Here is a 23,926-nt window from a genome sequence, read left to right on the forward strand (position 1 = left end):
ATATTAATCAAATTTTACACATTAAAAACTATATTTTTGCGACAAAAACAAGTCTATTTTTCTTTCCATGATCTAAAATATTGTTCTACAAAAATTTATCAAAATTGGTTCAGTAGAATTTGCTTGAAAAAGTCACATATAAACAAACATACTCGTACTTACAAGCGCATTTATAACATACGTAATGAGTATATATTTTATTATACCAGACTATGTAATCACTGATATGACAGCTGTAATAATATACATTAGAACCTTTGAAGAAGTCTTTGTTTTTCAGCATTCAATAATCAATAATTAAAAGATTCATTCTTTACTTTACTCGCTTACTTATACAGTTCATGCATTTGACCGCAACGTGCAGTAAAGTATTATAAAATAATATTAAATAGATTAGAGCAAAATGTGTTCTGTTTTCTCTTAAATACTTAATACTTGTAAATATTTTTTATTTACAATATAATTAGGATAATTTAAATTTACTATCGATACCAGAACACAACGCGACCAACAAGTCAATCGGGCTATTATTAGTAAGTGTTTGTAATAAAAAAAAGCACAAAATAAAAGCACATTTTAGTGTCGCACCCAACAACATCACAATACATCGTTAAAGCGCGTTTAAACGCCCGCATGAAAGTAACAACGAAATAGTTTTAACGCTGCAGAGTAAAAACAGATTATCATTCAAACATACAAAACACATCAATATTAAAAATGCGCTCGCTTTGATGGAATATGAAGTGAATTCGCCTATTGGAACACAAAATGAGCAATTATTGTGCACAGTCAATACTCGTACAATACTTCAGTTATTTTAATTGCATCTTGAACGTAAATTATGATATTGTAAATGCTCCTATAGTGCCAATTGTAACAATCGATGAAAATCATACTTTTATATTAAAATCAACGCATTGTCTTGGTTTTATTATCAATGGGACTTCAAATCGTTTGATTGAAATTGTACAGGATATTGAGGATCAAATTCGTATAATACACCAATTTGATTATACTAGAAGAAAATATTTATTACTATCAGAGAGTGATGATAATGATGATGACGTAGAAATATTTAATAATCCAGTTTTTGAGCATTTGTTTGATGTTCTGTTAATTGTAAACGTTAATAATTGTTGTAAATTTTACGATAATAATTATTCCAATTGGAGTATACATCATAATAATCATAATCTTTTAAAAACACTGTGTTTTTTGAATGTTAGTGAAAATAATCCAAAAATACATTTAAATTCAAAGAAAAGTGCATTAAAAGGAAGAACTTTAATTGTTTCTTTGCATCATCTTGAACCATACACAAATTTAAGTAAATTAATTATTAAAATTTAATAAAATGCAAGTAAAAAGCTAAGTTTGTGTTTAAAAATGTAGTTACACGTCATGGTGGGGAATTATCAGTGATATTATCATTTTGTGAAGTTTATAACATGATTTGTCATCTGCATGAAGAACCAGAGCGATGGGGAACAGTTTACAGTTTGACAAATGGTACTGGGATGCGATTTAGTATTGCTACTGGTAAAGCGGATGTTGCATTTGGTAATAAATATAATATTTAAGGAAAATTTCAAAAGATTAATTTGTGTTCAACGTTTTATACCAATTTTTAAAATTTTTGTATTAATTTAAATTTTAAAGGTTCAATGTTGCCAAAACTCGCTGATCGCATCAATGGACAGATCCTAGACAGTACCTTAAGATGCAACGTTCAATTTTTAGTGCCACATCCTGAGTATTAATAAATATAAAAATAAATATGCTTTGTATGCAAATTATCTTTTTATAGACCAATATCCGATGCAAAATATGTAATAATACCGTTCACAACAACAGTATGGATTGTTTGCATCGCATTTTATTTGTTTATAGTCATCATTACATATTTAAAACGCAGAAAGTACGTCAGCAATATCTATTTCATTGTAAACAAGTTCGTTATAGATGAGTAATTTCTTGTTTACAGGGAAAAGAAAGCACTGAATGCAAAGGTGGATGTTTCCAAAGTATTTTTAGTCATATTTCGAATACTGATACAACAACCGACGAAAGCTACAAACAAATTATTATTGTTTTTAATATTCGGATCGATGGTGCTTTGCATTTACTATTCCAGCACGTTTTCCAGTCTCATCATCAAACCGATGTAAAAAATAAATCAATGATTGCATGTTTCAGTGCAATATTATACGAGTTTATTAAATAATATTTTTTAGATATAATAATCATTTGAAAAACAGTGCTGATGTAATCAAAGCAAATAATATTAAAATCATAAGTGCAGACAGTGATTATAAAGATATTATCGAAGTACTTACAGGTAATGTATTAATAAATGTTGCATAATTGATGAAATTCTTTCAGAAAAAATCTTTGGAGTTGGAAAAAGTTTCGATTGGTTGATCCTGAAGATTTTTCTTCTTATATTAATAAAAATCAGAAAAATACAATCGTTGTTATTGATCATCTGGATTCAGGATATTCGTTTGTAGATTATAATGATTATGTTACTGTTGAAATGTTGGAACATTTCCAAGTGATGCAGGAATCTATCAGTTTAGAGTTTTATGGAATGCAGGCGCGTAAACAAACAACTTTAGCGCCTTTGATTAATGATCATCTTCAAAGAACAACTGAGACTGGTCTGGTTACTTATTGGTTGGAAGAGGTATGCAATACTTATGCATATTATAGTTTGGGTTGATCATTTGGTTGCCTATTAGCAATATATTTCTGTTTTTGTATTATTAAAGGCTCAACGAGAAATGAATTATAGTCTTCAACTACGAATGAAAATCGGATTGGACCATACGAGTAGACTTACTCAAGGCACAAAATTTCCATTTATAATGGGTAGTCTTCGAGTTTTAACGGTGTGTTTAATTTTGTCTTTTGTAGTTTTTCTAATTGAAGTTGTATATTATAGAAGAAAACGATTTGTGTGTTATTTTTGTAAAAAACGTTAATTTTTTGGTTTTTACTTATGAATAAAATATGTACATTTAAATAACAATAATGTTTTTAATTATGTAGATTTTTAGATTAGATTTATTAAGTGTTAAAAGCTTTTTTGTTCTTTTATCATAAATAATATTCATAAATAACTCATAATAAATAGATCTGTGGACGGATTCAAGTAGACAAATTGAAAATGGAACTGCTTATTAAATTATTACTGCTTCGTTACTTTAGTCATTTTCATTGTGCGCTTGTTTATCAAACACACGTTGATGTTATTCCAAAGATCTTAATAACCAATTATAAACATGTTAATGTTTTAAATCATGTTTATTGCAATGGAATAATTCTATCGGGAACACCAAATAAACTAATAAACTTGGTTGAAAGTTTTGAAAATAAATTTAATAACATTCATAACTGGGATTATACCGAACGAAGATATTTGTTAATAACATATAATTCCGACAATTATGAACATGTATTTAATCATCCGATTTTTGAACAGATACACGATGTTTTATTACTGGTAAAAGAAAATTCCTGTTATAAAATTTACAGAAATAATTTTGCTACGTGGAAAGAAAACGACAATAACCAAATTTATATCACAAGTTTGTGCAATGGATTTAATATCTCTTTTTTAATTGAAAAGTTTCAATTTTATTCAAGTACAGATGTATTAAAAAATAAAAGGATTGTGTTATCCACTCATCATATTGAACCTTATACTAATCTAAGTAAATATGCTCGTACTTTAGTAATGGTCATACACGTTTTTTCATTAATTTTAAAAATAATGTTTCAGAAACAATGCGTGGCGGAGAATTGCAATTTATGCTGACATTCTTTAAAAAATACCACGTTGATTATCAAATTCTAGAAGAAGTTGGCCGGTATGGCCAAGTGTATGACTTGGGGAATGGTACAGGAATGCGGTATAGTATAGCAACGAAGAAGGCTGATATTTGTTTAGGTAATTATTAATAATGGAATAATTTTTCCATAAGAATGTAAGTATTTGTTTTTAAATGTTTTTAGGGGCAATTTACGCTAAGACAAATGATTATATTTATGGTCAAGTTTTAACTCGAACTGTTGGAAACCGAATGCATTTCATAAAACCAAAACCTAAGTAAAATTTTGTTGGAATTGTTAATTTCGATAATTGTAAATTTAATATATTTAAGGTTAATTTATGGTTTGGCTTATGTAATTACACCGTTTAATACAATAGTTTGGCGGTGCTACATTGGATTCTACTTTGTTTCATTCGGAATAATATATATTTTTAGTATAAAGTAATCAAAAATCATACTTTTTATTCAATTGTTAGAAAAGTACAATTTTATTTTAGAAATAAATATAACAATATGTCGGCAACATTATTAAAGATTTATGCAATATTCATCCAACAATCAATTAAAATCAAACATAAGTTATTTTATGCTTTGTTACCTTTCGGAACAATGCTGCTAAATTTATTTTATACCAGCGCTTATTCCAGTTTAATTATTAAACCAATGTAAGTCAATATTTCAAAAATAAATAATTAGGTAATACAAATTTTTTGTTTAATAGATATGAAAAAGATATGAAAACAGTATCAGATTTATTAAATAAAAACATGAAAACGATTGGAGGAGACGTCGATTACAAAGGATTTATGGATGTAACAAAATTATGACATCTGTAATTAACATGGAACATAATATTTTACTTTTAGACGAATTTTAAGCAGTTGGGTGAAGTTTTTGAAACAGTTCCACCTGAAAAACTTCGAAATTATTTAAAAGAAAACAAAAACACAGCGATTGCTGTGGAACGTCTTGAGTCTGGTTATACATTTTCTGAATTTAATGATTTCATTAATGTGAAGCTCATTGAAGATTACAACGTGTTGGATGAGGAACTAGACATCAACTATTGTGTCATTCAAAGCAGGAAGCAATGGACGCTTGCTGCGTTTTTAATTAAGCATATTGCGCATTGTATAAGTGCGGGACTGAATTTATTTTGGATGGAAGAAGTACGTAGACTTTATGATATTAACATAAATATTGTATACTTTGCTTTAAGGGCCAACGTGGCATGAATTACTTAGTTCATATTCACCTGATGAACAATGGGCAACGTGCAGAGGAAAACAAATTTCGAGGCATTAACGGTGCATGGGAAATTCTATTTACAGGCTTGATATTGTCATTTATCGTGTTTTTAATTGAGATTAATTATGAAAAATTAAAATATAATATGTGTAGAATTTTAGTCTGTATGAAGAAGTAAATGTATTTAATGTCAAATGTAGTCTTCTGATCATCAATTCAACTGGTGTTAAAGTGTTTTTACTTGTTATATTTTTACACGCCTCAAATCTTGATCACAAAAATACAAAGCTAGTTTCTTTAGCGTTAGCAGTTTTTAAAAAACTACATCACACCACCCGATCATCCGCGCGCGCGCACTTTGGGTTGCGGGGTGAGACGCAGCGCGTTCGCATCATCGCACGCTTGCGCGAACTTGCGCATCACGCACTCAAGAGCGTCATTTCGTTCGTTGCACGCAGACTATTTGCAGTTCAATTAAAAATGCACCGAAAATTCAACAATTCTCTGGAAAACTAGTGCATCCGAGTGAAAATTACTACCCAACGCAAGTAGGAGTAAGTTTCTTTCATTGCATATACGCGTATAGTCGTTTTTTGGATGAATTGAGTAATTGTTAGGTAAATTGTAGTGATTTATCAGTATGGCGTAAGTGCAACACACACGAAATTTGTTTGTTCCAACATGTTGCAACAGTGATGAGATTGAGGTGACCGCAGTTTCTCCTCCGCAGAGCATGCGCAGCGTTTCTTATCACTTGTTTGTTTACTTTGCACATTCTTTTGGTGTTCACTTTGTGGCAGAATAGTGCCAATAGTATACGTAAAATATTTGTGTGTGGTGTTGTTGTTTTGATTTTAATATTTTCAACAGTCCAACATTAGTCTATTTGCTGTATAGTAAGGTAGAGCAGTTTTATTTTGATTTTATTCAGTGTGTGAATCAAAATTATTAATTTATATTTTAAACATCAAATAAACGTAATAAGCATAATAACACAGTAAACTAATTGTTATAGTATGATGAGGTCGTCCTTGAAATCGGATCGGCTGATTTTTGACCCCGCACCCTGTGCAACCTTAATTAACCCAAGGACAAAGAGAAATAGAGGTAATCTGCCACTGGACTGCTGGACGACTCAGGTACGACTGAGCACTAACCACCTTACCCGTTGCCCTTTTATACCTGCCCGTGACCAGCGAAAAGTGGTGGGGATAAGCCGCTGCTACCTGGAAGATTGCCAATGTTGCGGTTCGTTGATACCTGTTAGAACCAATGGTAAAAAAGGGAGAAATGCAAATAGATGGTGATTATCACATAAACTAAAAGCGATAGAAAGGAACAGTTTGAAGATTCTGAATGTGGTAAGAACTAAGTATTTCCTATATGAATCCAGAAGGAAACAGGTTTGATAATTGCCCTAAAAGTAGATTTACTTTTGAGACGCTATTCTTTTAAACAAATATTACTAACGGATTCTGCGTCGCGTAATTATTTGCATTGGTGGTACGAAAACCATATCATGCATAATTAATTGTGAAGTGAAGTGAAGTAGGTATCAAGAAGAATGTAAGTTATTTCGACAAAAATTTCAATAACTTTTTTCATATTAACCTCTGCTAATTGTTCCCTCTGCTTATTTTTCAGGTACATATTCAATTTATTTGGGGTTTATTGTATCTCGGGCGCGTTCGTTTTCGGTTTGATATCTCTTGTTTTATTATCATTCCCCTAATTTACCTATATTAGTATTCTAACATTTTATGTTTTATGTTTTGACTAGAAGCACGTTTTCATATTTCGTCAATCTTCGCTTTTTAATCAATTTTTAAAAGTTCAAAAAAATAAAACAGCTATTTCGGACAGTTTCGTTCCTTTTTATCAACAATCTTCAGTGATCCTGTCATTTTTTTCAAAATTTCATTTAATTGAGAATAACAGATTGCCTACTTCCCCTAACCCAATATGTATAATCATTATTTACATTCCAGGTACAAGTGATAAACGTAATTCGCGATTGACCTGGAGAGGTGTAACGAAATACTCATCGAGTGCGGGTCGCGAGGCGGTTCAATAATTGGTTTATACCAAGTTTACAGCATAATTTAAAGTCTTTCCGAATACCAGTATTGAAAACCGAGTGCGTGTCGCGAGTAAGTCCGTAACTATCGTACTACATTCCAAACCCATGATGGATGAGGAGGCCCATACCACTTCAAGCATCCTACCAGCGTTTTGGACCCAAGATCGGAAAATATCGACGCTTCCTCCTGAGAAACTCTGACGTAGGATCCCAGTTTCTAGGAGCCGGATGTAAGGTAGGTGTGGTGATGACCTGGACCGGAGGGTAGTCACGAGTGCCTCTGACTGGCGGATGCGCAAAGCATTTTGCTGCGTATGTGACAGCCGAAGGGGAGACCCACTCGGGGCTAGGTCCTTGGTTCAGGGATAGTCCACCCAGCATTGCTAGAAACGCCGGATGTCTTTAAGTGGTGAGTACACCTGACACCAAACTGGATGTCTTGTATCTTTATGCGCTAACTAATGCACGTGCATATAATATAATCATCATATCATAAATCATTTAAAACCGTTCATTCCGGAAAGTAACTTTTTTGTTTTTCGCGATTTTCAATTTGGAGTTTTCAGGCGCGATAAAAAAGAAGACGTAATTCAATCAACGTTTATTAATTTTTGGGAAGTCGGTATACTTCATTAAATCTGTTCAATTCATTCGGGTTTTCAGTTCGGTTCTTTCAGGCGCGCATTATTCCCAAGGCAGCAGAACATTAACTAATTATTTACTCTTTGCTCATCATTTCAATAATTTGAGCCAACATAAGTCGCGACCGTTAAACTTCGCGCTCATTTAAATTGTATTTATTTATTTTGTTTATATTTGTGTGTGTGCTAAATTTTGGACGATGTGCTTGCGCATGGTACCAAAAGCCCGTTGCCCAAAGGCGGTGCAGCGGGTCACATGGCTATACCGCGGCGAAAACCTTTTCGCCACCCCAATTACAGATCGTCAAACGCGGTCGCGGGCATAATATTGATACAAAACAATAACTAACTATTTCGAAACGGTCTGTGATGTTTAGTCTAGTGATTTTGAAATATGTTGTTAGAGAGGGAAAACAGGCGAGTTAATTAAATTTATCACATTTTTACTTTAATTTCTACTTTAAATTTTTGTGGTATATCTAATTATTTTATTTTTTAGCATGGAAGAATTAACATCTAAATATGGATTCAGGATATTGTTGTTGCTCCTCGCCATCATATAACAAATATAATAACTAACATTTCAGCTATTTTAGAAGGATATTTCTGCACTTGCCAACAAAATAAAATAAGCTACCCTTAATATGCTTCCAAATGGCACATAAAGGTGGCGTTGCAGGATTCATAGCAGGCCAAACCTACCCTCCTCCGAAGCTTCTTGCCGCCACTCAGAGGGCGTCGCTTTCCAAGTTTCGATCGTGCGCCAGCGGGAGTAAGGGAGTATTGAACCGTAGTATACTATTTCACCGCCATAGTCAATTACAACCGAGCACACGCGTTGCAATGTACTCGTAGTGCGCTCGCACGACACCATCGAAAAAAGGAGCTTCTCTAGCAAGTTTTCCGCGCCCGTTTCGAGTCAATTACGCACGCCGCCACCGTCCGCGACCAATTTCGCAGCCGTTTTCATTCAGCATAATTCGCGCCGAGCTCCGCACCTGCAAAGCATGCAACAGTTGATGAAGTAATGAATAATAACTAGTGCAATTAGTGCGGGATATGATGTGTGATGTGGTGAGTGTCCTAACGGTCCCGGGGGTGGAATGTGTGTAAACGGTGGGCCTGGCGGGGCCACCAGAAGGATCACAGCGCGACATGGGGCATCGGTGCACGGTTTTGGGGCTGCTTGCCCTGCTGGCGCTCGTCGGCGGCGTCGTCGACACTGAGGATAATGCAAAGAGCCAATTCGAGGCTGCGTTTCAAGGTAGGCTTAAAAAAACCGCACCAACCGCAAACTTTTTAGGACTTTATAACAAAGTTATATAAATCAAATAAAAACTTTCGCTCGCCGAGTTAATATATAAAAAATTAAAAAGCACTTCAGGTGCCCGACAGACAAAGCCCTGGGGATTTGATTGTCATCAAATTTTCACCCCGCCAGCCAACTTTTTGTGCAGTTTTATTTTTTTGTTTTATTTTTGTTTTGTTTAAAGTGTTACATGAGTTAATTGTGATTTGAGTGCAAGTCGCGACATTGCTCGAGTAACACCTTGAGCTAATGAAGTCTATAAGATGCAGTGCTTCCCACGACGCGCCGCCTGCGTCTACTTTGTTTGCATAATTAATTAAAACGAATATGCTTTTAGCGCGAGGGTACAACAGCTCGTCACCACCTCGTGCGCATGTAAACGCCAACCCTCACACTGCCGGAGGACTTAAAACGGAATTAAAATCGTTTAAAACTCGGACCAGCGGTGGGGGGTCGTATTAAAATAATTAACCACACATAAAAAGCCGACCTACGACCATTCCGGCCCTTGTTCCGGCAACCATTATTTAAAACTCTCAACTTTTAGCACTTGTACGAAATTATTTACATTCGACGTGATACATTATGTTACTTTTGTGTTGATTTTCAAACCGGCGGCAGCGACCAAAAAAGGAAATGTATAAATCATTGTCGACGGATTTCCCATTGTTGAGCAGACAGTATCGTATTGCATTCTTCCCGTTGCGACACAAAATCGAATACGCTCGCGATTCTGCGTTCGAGGACGACATGAGACAGCGCAAAACGCGCGAAAGAAAAATGTTACGCTTCCAAACATTCTATCAATTGATAAATAAATTTCACATTCTACGTCCGTCTTCTTGCAGAACGCAGAACGCACGAAAAATGCGTTGCGATTTTTCAGCCATCAGTATAACAAAAAAAAAATGCAATCAACAACGCTCGAATGACCATCACAACTCAATAAATCCTCACCAAATACAATCATGAAAAATATCACAAAGACCGTTAAAACGCACAATGCAATCAATATTAGATTATTTCGAAATAAAATATTTAATAAACCATTAAAGTGAAATTAGTTGAACAAAAAATTGTTTAATGCGGCGTGGAATTGAGCTTCCAGCCCAGGGTCCAACACGCCGTAATCTCTAAATCGATAAATATATGCATTATATTTGTTTGTGAAAAGCTTGATTTATACGAACGCTGAATACGAGTCGCAGATTAAATTCATTAAAATTCTACTGACAACCTGCAAACTGCATTTTCAATTACTTTACCGGTGCGAGCGCACATTTTTCCCTGCATTGGGTAAAATAGATGTATAATTAACCAGCCACAATCACGAGCGCGAACGAAAAACACAAATGATGCTGTTTCAATTTCAATAATTCGTGTACGTACATTTTAACAATAGTAATTAAAAAAATAAAAATCTTTTTTTTATTTCATACGAAAATTTAATCACATACATGTTTCAAATCAATGATAAAATTGGTACAAATGCAATAATTTAAATTTTTATTAACTTTTTGTGCAATAATTTAGTGTATTTTATTATTTATGACATTTTTATAGGCATAAAACAATTATTGATTTAATATTGCAATTAACCTCGTAAATTTTCACAAAAAAAACTGCAGCAGTGCAGTATAATTATCCGCAATTTGGTGTAATTTGATTCACGAAGCGGGACAGTCTCCGGTCGGACGATTACGCGATTAGGAAAAGGGTTGCGCTCTCGCATTGCACACTCAGCAGTTCCGAATATATAATTTCGACATTTAATTAATTTTTTCCCATCTTTCCGTGACAACCGCGTCCGCCCGTCGAAAGTTTCACGCTTCCACTTTGTACGCAAACTAAATCCGAAACTATGATATTAATTTCGTGTGAGCGAGCGCACACTCGCCGCAACGTAAAAGTTAAACTTTGATTATTCAATATGCGGTTGTCATGCTTGTTCTTCGCGCGCTGAGCCTGAAGAAGCACCGCACATGCGAGTACGGCACAAAAGTCGAATGCAGCAAAGCGTGGTAATACCGCGCACCCTCTGTGTCTGGAAAAGGTGGTTTTGCGATGCACACACAGTTTCCGCCGCGCTGCGCATAATCCTGAATAATCTGCATACGCTCAAAACGCATGTGTACATACGAATACGCATGCTTGCGGTTTGCTGGGGTCACGTACAAAGCGACAAAAACACGTTTGATATCATGGCGCCGGCGTTGCCTTTTGATGCCATCAGGAGTACGGCCGAAGAGCACTTGAAAGGACTTACCGCGAATACTAATCATAAGAATGTACGCTCGCAGCCGTGTTTACCGCGATGCGACGAATTAGGAATTCTTTTTGATGACTTTCCGACCCCCCAAGAGTTCTACCTCCCTCATAGCATACAAAGCAAAAAGGTGGATGCATTTTGTTTACACGATGTTTTTTTCTACTTCAATCTTGATTCTGGCGTATAGGTGTATGCGAGCAGCTAAAGACCGTTCGACAAAGACCGCTCGGTGAAGTGAAGAGCACTTTGAAAAATTGATTTTCGTGATTGTCGCTCAGCGCCGCCGCAAACTTAATGTGCGCACGTCGGGCGCACAAAGGGACGGTTTCCACGTGCCCGTGTTGTATCGTTATGTCGCTGTGTCTCGACCATCATCGATAAATCAAAAATTCCTAACATGTGCACATTTTCCACCTCATGTACTCCGTAATTTATCACAGAGGGTTGGAAAATCTTAGAGCTGCATCGATTTTTGATAACAAGACAAGTTTGAGAAAAAAAACTTTGAAAATCCCTCAATTTGAAACACTCTGCAATAAAAACACAAATGGTTATTTATGTAGTCGGTATGTTTGCGGTCTTCAGGGTGAACTTGCCCTCATCAATATCACCTCCATTAGGGTAGTCCAAGCCATTTATAAAATTACTGCAAATCGACTGGGATGGATGCGCCACATCTCCCAAGACGCAATAGTAATAACCACCCTCTCGCTTCACATTTTTCTTCCTTTCGGAAATTTCCTCAGAATAGTTTTTGGACCTAAAAGAAAGGTTCAATAACCTAATTATGAGTGTTTTGATTTTTGTTACTAACTACCAATAACATCATACGAGAAAATGCATTTGATTAGCATATGAATTGTGTTTATGTGTTATGCAAGAGACGAGAATGCGGGACAAGCCATGCGTCTCCTTTCACAAAACGTTGAAAAGCTCGACAGAGGAATAATTCATAAGCGCACTTGGAATCTTCCAGGCTTTCTCGGAATGCAATTGCAGAAGTAGTTTAGTTTGCAAAATGCGGCGTTTTCCGAGGCGTAAATATTGCGCTGCGTCGTCGTTAGCCGGGCGTTAAGTGAAACAAGCGACGTTAACAAACGTTGGCAAAAACTTTGGCTTAAAGGCTTTCATTAATTATTAATTATTTTAAAATTGCATACAATTGTATACAAAATATTCATCATGGATAGAAATTTAATTTCTGTACGTTTGCAATTGAAGAAACTTCAATATTCAGTGAAGAATTCAAAGTAATACTGTAACTCTTTAACAAGTAACGCGTTAATACAAACGCGCGAAAAGTTTTTTAATATTTTTATGCACTTAATCAAAGTCGCGACGCGAGGCGTCTGATGGAAACATGAAATAATATAAAATGCAAATGATATTCGAGTATCACTCTCCACACTCTTAGCAGTGCACACGGAAAGTACGAAAGAACTCTGATGGAAAAATTTCAGCCGAAGAAAGAAAGAAAAAAGTAGGTAATATGGAAATTCCAATATTTTATATTCACACATTTCATTGCGCCTTGCGCTGCAAGATTCAACACGCCAAATTGTGTTTTCATGTTAATGCGCCGCATAAAAATTTTATTAGCCCACTTTCGCCACAGAATAAAGGGATTTTTTGCTTTAGTCCAAGTAAGTTTATATTTTAAATATCAATTGAATAAAATATGCTGTGGACTATGTAGAAATAAAACTTTGAAACTAAATTTTGATATGAATCTTCTGTAGGAGAATTGCTATAACTGGTTTATTTTTGTAGTGTTTTTAGCGCCCAAGTAGCACAAATATTTGCGCTCGTATAAATAAAATCGCATGCGGTAAGAGGCGTCAAAAGTTATGACTATTCCCGACGCCTGCTTAGAAAAACAACAAGATTATCTCGCCTACATTCCTTGAGACGGATGAGCCGTAATTCGCCCGCGCTTGTTCATTTTTCCGTTTGTCGTGACTCGTGACTTTTAGCTTGGCGCTGGGGACACGAAAAAAAAAACGCGAATAAGACGACGCGACACCTAATTCCCGACACGGTATTTGTCACTGCGAATTAACGCGGCGGGTAGTTTATGCCGCAAACGAAAAAAGTTTATGTACTCGCCGCCAACCGCCGCGCCGCGCCACGCCGGAACGTGACGTTATGAGCGCAAAAATGAGGAAAAATTATCCGGCCCGCCTCCGCCAGCCATTTCCACGTACTTGGCAGCACAAGTTCGCGGATCTTTCCAGCGGCATGAATAAAATAATGCGAAACGGTCCGCCGGCGAAGTTTGCGTCGAAGGACGCGACTTTAAACGGCTACAGGCCGGAGGCGCGCGCGCGTCGTAAAATATATAACTCCCGAAGAAGAAGAAGAGGGCAAAAAATAATCAATACGCGGTGGGAGATGGAAACTGGAAAGAAAGCGGTAGTGTGCGCCCGTGTGGCGCGTGGCGGACGAGTTGCTTTTTGCTCTCTTGAGGGCGCACGAGGACCGCCAGGACTACGAAAACTACCCTCGAGTTTTATTTAATTCGATTCAACCGAGCGGTCCGCGCTCGAGCTTTACCTACCGTATGCAATACTGACCAAACAGAATCAACTTCAATTTTGAGCATTTCTTATAGCAAAAACAAAGTTTTTGCTTTGCGAGGTGGTTATTCGATTTTCCACATCGAGGGTTCAAAGTTTTCATAAGCAATAAAAATTATCTGCTTCGCATCCTCAAAATATTCATATTTTCTTATTAAATATTTGCTTTTCCACAAAATTTATTAGCAAAATGATATAATACATTTTCAAAATTTTAGATTCACTGTTTATATAACATTGTTTTGGAATTTAAACCGCAAACGTCAAATATCACAAAATGAATTGGTGTACAAATCAATAAAATAGCCAATATTCCCTGGTCGTAAATCAGAAGTATCCTGATTTAAAATTACACGCATACTAGCCGCACACACTGGACATGATTGCACACTTAATTATATTAGCAACACGGTGATTAATTTCCGCATTAGCATATAGCTACGCGTGCGCGTGTGGTGCATAACTGCATGACGGAATTTAATCTCCCGCTCGCCAGCGCACTCCAGCGTGCATTCCGGTGCACTCGGAGTGACACGGATCGTGCGACCGCGAGAGAGGTAATATCTTAACTGTAACTAAACAGTACCACTAGCTGTTTACCGGCTGAACATATTCACAATGAAATCACGCAGGAAGCAGGACATGGGACGGTTGGATAAACACGCCGGGCCCACTTCTGGTAGTAGTAACCGTAAGCCTTCCGTTTCCCCACATCCTTAAACCATCTCTACACTGTATGTGGATGTGGAGCACATCTTCATGTAGCAAGTGGTCCAGATGTATATTCGTAGTAACTTCGTAATCTTTCCGCTCGGCGCTCGACTATTCTGTATTATATTCAATTCGAGGCTACAGTTTACGGCAAACCTGAACAACTTGAGGTTTCCTTTAGCTTAAACCCAGTCTTCAAGAGATGAAGAGACATTCTCATCTGTGGAGATATACTGTATGTAAAATTGTGTATGGTTGAGATGAACTAGGGGGATTAGAGTGGAAGGAGCTTTGTCATCAAGTGTTGACAAATCTTGTCTTGTGAAATATTTTGAGTAAATAGATTTTCAACTCGCTGGAAACTCACGAATAAATAAAATTTAAATTTCTTGGAGTATGTAACATCATACTTGTCATATTAATATAGAATAACTTCCAACTTGTTTGCGATAAACAGTCGTACATTTCAATTACAGTCAAATGCAAATGTCACAAACATACACTCCACTCGTAAATTACGTTATTGTTGTTTAATAATAAGAATAACTAGCTGGCGTATTCTGTTTGGTTGTCACGTAGACGAATGAAGACGAAGAAGACTAGAACAAGCACGCGATCATCGCGCCGCTGTCGTCCGCAGGACTCTGCAATTTCACATCCTTCAAAATAACTACCGCCCGAGCAGCGAGTGCATACATTATTTAAACGTTGCTGCCAGGATAAATTGGCGCAGTGACGAAGCGTAATCATGTGCCGCACACGTCTAACTAGGGTTGATATTATCTATAGTTGTATAGTTACTAAACTTGCGTGAAAAGCTTGAGGAAATTGAAATTAGAAGTAGGTGATGTGCAAGTTGAGAACTCATGGGTGATGTATACGCTATTAATTAGATTCGTATTACTAATTAATAGGAGATAATGAAATGCGGTGTAAAGTTACATGTACGGGAAAGGTTTTTAGGGGAAAATTATACCACAAAGTAAAACATCATAAATATCAATATCAATATTTCAAATTTATAAATTATTTATGATAATAATGTTTGGTATAAAGCATGTGACTAAAATCCGTGATTAAAGTACTTTAGTCACGGCCGTGTATAGAGTACAACTTTTTGTGTCTCAAAACCGTGGAAAACTAGCGCTTTTAGGGTGAAAATAGAAAAATATATTTTTGGTTTGAGATTTGTTTGTGTTTGTGATGAAAATTTTTGTTTTCTGTTATTTAAAAGTTAATATTTTACATTTTAATTCCGGGTATTTTATTCGTATGACGTTTCCATAAAACAAATACCATTGTGCGCATGGTGAAAATGTTCGTTCAGCTCGTTTGTGCAATTTTCCTTCGTTTCCGAACGAACGCGCCGTCGAGTGTGTAGGCATTCACCAGAGTTACCATGACAACGATTCTAATTGCTCGTACCTGCCAACACCAACTTACTCCAACACGGTAGGCAGAAATAGGGGTGGCCCCGAACAGCCCTCGTTAGTTTTCCCCGCAGTTTTCGCCCAAAAAACCATAAACACGAGCGCCAAACGCCCACCCATAATAATATTACACGAGTTATGCTCGCTTCGAATGCGAACGAAGTGGGCAGGAAAATCCAATTCATTTGCGCATCTATCTGAAGCGCCTCTCGCCGCTTTACAGCCAAGATTCCTCCTGCTTCTTCGCGAACATAGTTTGGCATGTACTGTTTACCATCTGCTACGACAACGCCGCTGTAACGACGTAAACGAGAACGAACACCACGTCGTGTCGCGTCTTTTGGCACAAACTTTGCGCGTTTTCATGAGGCTGATCATCATTCATTCGGAAATCTCCTCAGACGTGAAATATGATTTATAACTTGCGGATGCTTGTTCTTGCGTGTGCGCGCCAAGCATTTTTCCACGTCTCATTTTCACACTCACCCCCTCAAGGCATCAGCGTTTCTTTACAGCGGCGAATGTGACGAAAAAAGGTGCAGTCGCGCGGGCGCTATAGGCATCCAGTGCCTTAATAGTAAATCGGGAAGGTCGAGGAGGGTTGATGGCTTCAGGGGTTGAGGGTGCAACGCCGTGCATAATTCAAAGAACACGCCGCGTGAGCACGTACCGTACATGCATGTGTACCTGAACATGATGGCCTGTCAGTTCACCCTGCAACCCCCCACACACAACCACACAGCCTACACTGTTCGACCGATTCGTGTACAACAACTGCAACTCGGTGTTAACCTCTCACGCTAGGAGGTTGTGTAGGTGTGCGGGACGTGTTTTACCTATACTAAACACCACATTTGTTTTCCTCGGACAGGGGCGGTTTAAACAAAGTCGAGTGAGTTGTCTAAGCATATTCTACAACTACATCAATCTTGTTCAACCCAAACGGCGCTATTTGTTTTGCAAACCGACCAATGAGGAAATAATAACTAGTTTAGTTATAAATACCAATGACGTCTGTCAATATTCAGCGTTGCTGTTTATTCTTCCATTCAAACTGGAATTACTTAGGGCTTGGCTGTCGGTTGTAGAATTGAACATGGTATAATGAGCAGGAATTAGGAATTAGGCATTACGTTCGCCGGCGGTCAAGGGTCCTCGGCGCGTCGTCCGGGCAACTAAAACCAAACAAACCAGGACTCGCACTTTACTGCGGCCCACACAAGGCATTTTCGTACGTCCAGCATCGATTATATTTGAACCTACGAGCAGATGGAGCAGTTGGAAGCTCTGATATTTCCATAAATACTTATTCTTCAAAATAACGGGAAACAAAACATTTTATTGCTGGTTTATCAATTTACAGTAGAATCCGTTTATTATGACTCCGCTTATATTGACCAACCGGTTATTATGACGTACCTACACTACCAAGTTTGGTTTTCATATAAAATTCTGTATAAAAAAAGTCGGATATAATGACTTCGCTTACAGTGACATGTCGCTTATTATGACCCATTTTTAACAGATTATGTCCGGTTATATTGACCAACATGATTCTTTACACCTCCGGTAATGTTCGTTGATACCCGACGACGTTCGACACGTGGCGAACTTTTTATATTTATTGCTACATTTCTTTTATGATTGTCAAATTACTTTTATGTATTTACTATCGGAAAGACCAAATGCTTAAATAATAAATATAAGCATTCGGGCAGCAGTACCTTGACCACGACTTAATCCGTATTTTCAATTAATCCGAATTTGGCGTGGGTCATTCGACAATCTCAATGCTTTTTAAAAAACAAGAACCGCATTAAGCAATCGTTCAATTCAAATGTTTTGAAACCGAAGAGGCTTCGAAAATCACAAGAAAATTAATTAAATGAAAAAACAAAAGCAGACAAAAATTACAGATTACTTGAAGTAAAAAATACACTTGTATGTGTTATAATGTGCTGATTACGTGCAATTTTGATTTTGATTTAATATGTATGTATATGTACATATTTACATAAAAAAGGGATTTCATTTCACAAAACGCTTTGTATGACGTCCGCTTATTATGACGTGTTTGTCAATTCCCTTCGATGTCATTATAACCGGACTCTACTGTATTTTCTATTTTTAACTAAAAATAACTCGTTTTTTGATGTTTTATGGATATTTTTGATAACATTTTTAATTTAACGAACAAAAGCTTCATTGTTGAGTGAGGTATTATGAGTGAGGTTATAATCTATTGTATTAAAACGGAAACTATTACTAAAACCTAATCCTTTCAGCAAATTTTATAGTTTTGATAACTACCTCAAAGGTCTCCAAAGAGTATCCGCGGAACTCTCGTTTCAAAGCTGTTTACGACACAGCGTATATCTTCTTTATCCGTGCGCTGAAAGCAGAGCGTTAAACAAACGACTAAAAGGTCCTGAGTCGCGACGAGCGCGTCCACAGTTTCGGGTTCGACGTGCGGTCGCTTGATAAAAACATAACTCGGCAGGCCCGTGTGCACGAGTGCCTCCTAAACTATCATAAACCGTGTCGGTTGTATTTGTTTATTGTCGCGTGCTTGTGGCGGTCAGCGCCATTCGCACAATGGCCGGCAACGCCCGTCGACGATAAATTAATCCGTGCGCAAATTTATAATAATACGCGCAGTGCAACGCCAGCGTTGCCCGAAAGTGTTTCGCCAAGCGGTCAAGGGTTGAATTATACACTCGAAAAACCCTCTTGTTCCATTTTCTGCACGAGCATGAATAATAATTAATTTTGGAATTAAAATTTTATAAATATTATCGAAGAGGGGAATAAAATTACGAATTTATTATATTTATATTTATTTAACACCTGTAATATTAAACTAAGCGTAAAATTGATGAATTTCAAAGTTTATTTTATAGTTTAACTTTTAAGTGTTGGGAAACATTAATAATAGATGTTAAATCTTGCTCAAACATGCATTAAACCCTAAATCGAAACAAAGGCACGTTATTTTAAGTTTTATTCGCTTTTTTTCGTCCTCATTTTGCACATCGCTTGCAATTTTTATTACTACACTGGGTAACTCAGAATTTAATCTAATTTTATAATTTTATTCGCATTACAAGCACGTTTAATTCACGTTGTAAGCAACAATTTTTTTATTCATGAGCTATTATTCTGTCTTAACCTGTATATTTGTATTTGCAATACGTGCCGACACAAAAGGATCGTTCCGAATTTAATTGCTTATTAAAGCCACCATTAAACGCTTTATTACACTCGCTTCCAGAATCATTAACTTTCTATATATTTTCTTGTCATCTTGGTTTTGTTTTTTTCGGATTTAATCTCTTCTACCATGTCGTTGTAGTTTTGTACTTTTCCAAACTTGCATCTCTCCCCTAAAACGGCGTCGAAGCTCAGCGTTAATCTCGCCGAATTTAGTTCGCGCTCGCGTTATGATAAATGATAGTCGACGACAGAACTATCCGAAGTTATCCCCCGCACGCTAACCCCCATGTTGGTCATATTCAACGGCAGCGGTTCATATATCTATCAACACATCTGCAACGTTCGTAGAATGTGACCAAAATGTAATTTATTACGTTGACGAGACGTCGTTGCCGGCGCGCAGCGCGTTTGATTAAAAGTAGTCGCGCGCTAATCGCATTAATCCAATTTTGCTCGCTGGCTAAAATGCGCGCGCTCGGCCGTACGGAAATAAAACGCGAAAATGTGGAAAATCCGACTACGCGAACGCTTTCGAGTATTAAAATGGCGGGCGCGCGGAAAGCAATATTGCAAAAGCGGTCGCGAGCAACGGATGTAATAAATAAAAGAAAAAAGAATGCGTGCACGTTACGGAAAGTCTCCCGTGCTTATGCATTAAGATGCTGTGAGCTCGAGTATTAAAATTAATTTCACGTCATTATTATAACGATCTGAGAAGATGGCAGGTACCTAATTTGAAAATTTACAAAAATTACTTCTGTTAATAAAAAATAAAAGTATTTTTAATCGTTGGAAAGAGTTGTAGGTCGAAATGAGTTTAATTGCACTTTGAGAACAAGTAATTAATAATTATTCCTTTGCTTGGTTTGAGGTAAATTTAATTTTAAAACTCTTGACATCTTAATGTGGTAAGTAAGATTTTTAAGTTTTATCGACAAACCAGTTGAGAATAAAATAAACTAGTTAAACTTCAAGTAGAGAAAAAACTGGCGAAAAAGAAAGAATTCTGACAATTTTCATCGCAGCGCAAAGAATCGTCTCAAAAGTCTCTCGGAACGTGCAAAAAGTAGAAAAGTAGAAGTAGAAGTGGAAGAATAAACTGCGAAAAGACCGCACGCTTTCGAGTTTTTCAACTTTTTCAACTCCGGTGGCGAATAACTCGAATTTTTGCCTCTGCCACGCAGACACTCCACGTCAAAGCATCCTCGCAGTCACTTTCTCGCGCAAAATAAGGAAATGAATTATGCCGTAAAGTTCTCATTGCAATGCACAAAAAATATATGAAACCAATATCAAGTTTAATTGGATATTAGTATTCGGAATGGGAAATATATTACGTGAACGCCAATCAAACTGAAAATCCCGAAACACAATTACAAACAAAACGAAAATAAAAATAAAAAGTATCATAGCAACGAGTATGTACCACCTCCGCTGCCGCTAGTTTGAGTTTGCCGGATTCGATTTTAATTTGTATTGACTCCGGTCTGTTCTACCATTCGTGCGGCCGCAATTTGTGCGCCAAGGTAAACGAACTGAAGCGCCCATTGTTGTTCGCGAGGGTGATTATAATATTGGAATGGCGGATAAATAGGGAAATTTGATCGAAGGCGCGCTCGCGCGCGGCGTGATTATGGGTTCCGGATTGTTGGAGCGCAACAAAGGGGAGAGGAAGGAAGAGAAGTTTGCACAGCGTGATTTTCCATTATTTCCCATTCTAACGAAACTTATTATCGGCGGCGGGCAAACTTGGGCACTCGAGAACTAGCGTCGTAAGGAGATTACGCAAAACTCTTTTCATATTAATAATAATCGTTTAATACCGTATTATCCGCTGGGGTTAAACCTCGTCGAATGATGACAAGAATCACAACCGAAAAAGACGCATCAAGTAATTCATTAAATTTTAATTAATAGCGGAATATTGATTAATTTAATTTAGTTGGACTAAAATAGTTTTGGTAGATGCACAAAACATGAGTGGTTGGTTTATGACCGGCGAGTGAAATTTTACTTTTTGTGGCCGGTGGGCATCAGCCGCCCCCGGACATGTAATAAACTATTTAATATTCTTGTCGCGTAATTGCGCTACGTTTAGTAGCTGGCGCAGACCGGCGACATTAAAAATGCACACTGCGCTATAGAAAATTAAGTTGATTTGTTGTTTTAGGGCGATGTAATCATGGCAGCCCTTGTATGCAATTGTGCTACGATCTGCACGATGGGATGTACGAGTGCGACTGCCGTCCCGGCTACACGCTGCACGCCGACGGCTACAGTTGTTACGGTAAGCTATTCTTCCGTTTAGTTTTTGTGTTTTTACCACATTCAATTTTCAAATTGCGCAGTGAAATAATTTTTTTTATTGCGGACTATTTTTTCACTATAAAAACAACGTTTTTAAATTTTTTAATTTTTTTGGTGAAAAAAAAAAACAAAATTACAAATCAAAAGTGGAAAACATTGAATTTTATTCTTGTGCATATGAAAATCTATATTTTCTACTTTTAATATATAAAATAATATAAAAATCGTAGTGATCAACATGAAATAAATGCCAAAATATTTTTCGTTTTTCTTCACCTTTAACTCCCCGCACAGGAAAATTCATATCCTCCGGATTGTCACACAAATCCTCGTGCAAAGCGTGTGCAGCATGCGATGAGATGCATCGCACCGAGACCAGAAAATAATTTTCTTGCTCGATGTCAATATCCGTCAGAGGAAAACTTAAAATATCGAACGTATATATACTTGTAGAATAAATGAGTTTCCCATACTCGCATACACACCAGCAACCGACCAACCCACGCATATAACTTCGATAGGCGGAAGCGGAAAATATAATAAACGACGAGGCGCAAGCGGCAACCGGCAAGATCCTCTCCGCACGGATCGATACTTTAGCGGAGGCGGTAGCGGTGGAATGTAATGTTGTGCGGCGGTTATAATGCGCGAGACAAAACACGGCCGCACGTCGCACGCCTCTGCGCAAAGACGCAATTAAATAAAACAGAAAATTAATCGTCCTCGAATACTTTAAATGGGCAAACTTTCCAACCGAAGCCACGTTCCGCGCAATCGGGGAGGACGCGCATCCGGCGCGTCGAATTTATAATGCTCATCATACTTTCGACTTACATGCATTTTATTAAAACTTTTGCGTTCGGCCCATCGCAGCGCGGAAGCCTTTTTATCCGCGCATATATTTTCAAAGCGCGCGCGTTTTAATTAAATCCTTTCTATTTGTCACAGGCAAACATGTCTTCCTGCGAGCGACGCGTACAAGATACTGTTACATACGCAAATATACAAAATTATTTGTTCTCGAATCGATTGCGCAAACAAAAGTTTCACATTTTCTGTCAAAAAACTTCCAACAAACGAATTGTTTGAAAATGCAAATACATTTTCAACTTTTCGTATTTTGATACTCCGGGGGCGGTTGCAAGAAGTCTAAGCCACCACCGGGATTAATGATTTTATTGTATTGTTTCTAAACAATTTATAAGCCGCTTAGGCTGCCGCCTAGCGACCAAAAACGCAAGGCCGGCCTAATTTTCTTCACTTAACAATGCGAATTTGAATATAAACATCGTTAAGTATTCTCACCTCGAACGAAACAGAAAGCGGTATGCGGGGGCGGCGCTGTGGGAGGTTTTTGTGCTTCCCGAACACGTCGCTTCAATTTGTATCGTGCACACGACGCACCAACTCCACTTGGGTTGTTTATTCCAATTTCAAATTCACTTATTTTTCTAAAGGAAAGTGGATATTTTGCTGAGGAAGCCATTTCTGAAAGGAGTCACTATCAAACACTGTCTGTGTTTACACTGATAATATCAAAACATATTTTTTAACACCAAAATAAACAAAAAAACATTAAAATTTAGTTTTTGTGTTGATGTTTATTCATGTTAATGAAATGTTAATGCCAAATCCGAATTTCCGCAGTATCCTAATAGAAAGACCACCTAATCCTGTATAAAGCCCGCTCGCCGGATGCATAATCATTGACAAGCTCCATCGATGCGCGCAAACATGTTACACAAGTGTGATTGGATCGCCCCGATAGACGATCGGTAGTTAATTACAATCTAGTACGGCAACATGTGGTCCCTGCGAGTGTATTACAAGCTCATTTGGTCGCGTGAATGCAAATTATGATTCAGTCCAGAGTGAATCAAATTCGATGGCTGACCGAACGTTTAGCGCGAAACAAAAACAAGGAAATTTATTCGATTGACAGCGGGGGCGACGAGTTACGAGTGGCGCACGCCTCTGCACTCCCGGGCAAAAATATGTGAAATTAAGCTTGAAATGAGGCAATTCCTATGCGATTCCTAATACCGAATCACTGCCATTCGTGGGTTTAGTTTCGGGTGCAAAACACCAACTCGTCGGATAAAAAACGGCCAGCTGGCGCGATGCCAGCAAACATAAATTTTTATTATTGCCGTTCTTGCATGCCGAAACGCCTCGAATATCGACTACAAGTAGTACAACATCAGGAGTTTTAATATCCTGCTGTTTGCCAACTGATTACCAGAGCGTACGCTTTAAAATTGTCACTTTAAACAAATTGACATAGAAATTCATCCTGAATCAAAATA

At 37.3% G+C, this 23,926-nt stretch overlaps 2 protein-coding genes across 3 annotated transcripts in view; both read left to right on the forward strand.

The window, feature by feature from the left end:
- The first annotated feature begins 1,295 nt into the window (after window positions 1–1,295).
- On the forward strand, window positions 1,296–2,421 carry LOC135801883 (uncharacterized). The gene is made up of 7 exons (XM_065315404.1): window positions 1,296–1,327; window positions 1,393–1,560; window positions 1,660–1,753; window positions 1,808–1,918; window positions 1,985–2,164; window positions 2,235–2,328; window positions 2,383–2,421. Exons 2-7 carry the CDS (start codon window positions 1,449–1,451, stop codon window positions 2,419–2,421), a joined length of 630 nt encoding a protein of 209 aa, XP_065171476.1. The 5' UTR covers window positions 1,296–1,327; window positions 1,393–1,448.
- Window positions 2,422–8,552: 6,131 nt separating this feature from the next.
- LOC135801768 (pikachurin-like) overlaps window positions 8,553–23,926 on the forward strand; it is a 42,535-nt gene continuing 27,161 nt past the window's right edge. The window contains exons 1-2 of one of the 2 annotated variants that reach the window (XM_065315280.1): window positions 8,553–9,069; window positions 21,484–21,600. In XM_065315280.1, the coding sequence (XP_065171352.1) occupies window positions 8,961–9,069; window positions 21,484–21,600 (226 nt within the window). In that variant the 5' untranslated portion in view covers window positions 8,553–8,960. The remainder of the gene's footprint in view (window positions 9,070–21,483; window positions 21,601–23,926) is intronic. The other variant, XM_065315279.1, reaches the window with a different exon arrangement.

This window comes from Atheta coriaria, unplaced genomic scaffold (assembly GCF_025399875.1).
Source record: "Atheta coriaria isolate IRGN ID8LTWV9N9 unplaced genomic scaffold, Caltech_Dcor_3.1 hic_scaffold_13_pilon, whole genome shotgun sequence".
NCBI classification, from domain to species: Eukaryota; Metazoa; Arthropoda; class Insecta; order Coleoptera; family Staphylinidae; genus Dalotia; species Dalotia coriaria.

Coding starts and splice junctions, on each gene's coding strand:
- LOC135801883 (XM_065315404.1), top strand. CDS start 1,449: ATGATTTGTCATCTGCATGAAGAACCAGAGCGATGGGGAACAGTTTAC. Junction 1,561..1,659: donor TAAAGCGGATGTTGCATTTG/GTAATAAATATA, acceptor TAAATTTTAAAG/GTTCAATGTTGCCAAAACTC. Junction 2,329..2,382: donor ATTATAAAGATATTATCGAA/GTACTTACAGGT, acceptor AAATTCTTTCAG/AAAAAATCTTTGGAGTTGGA.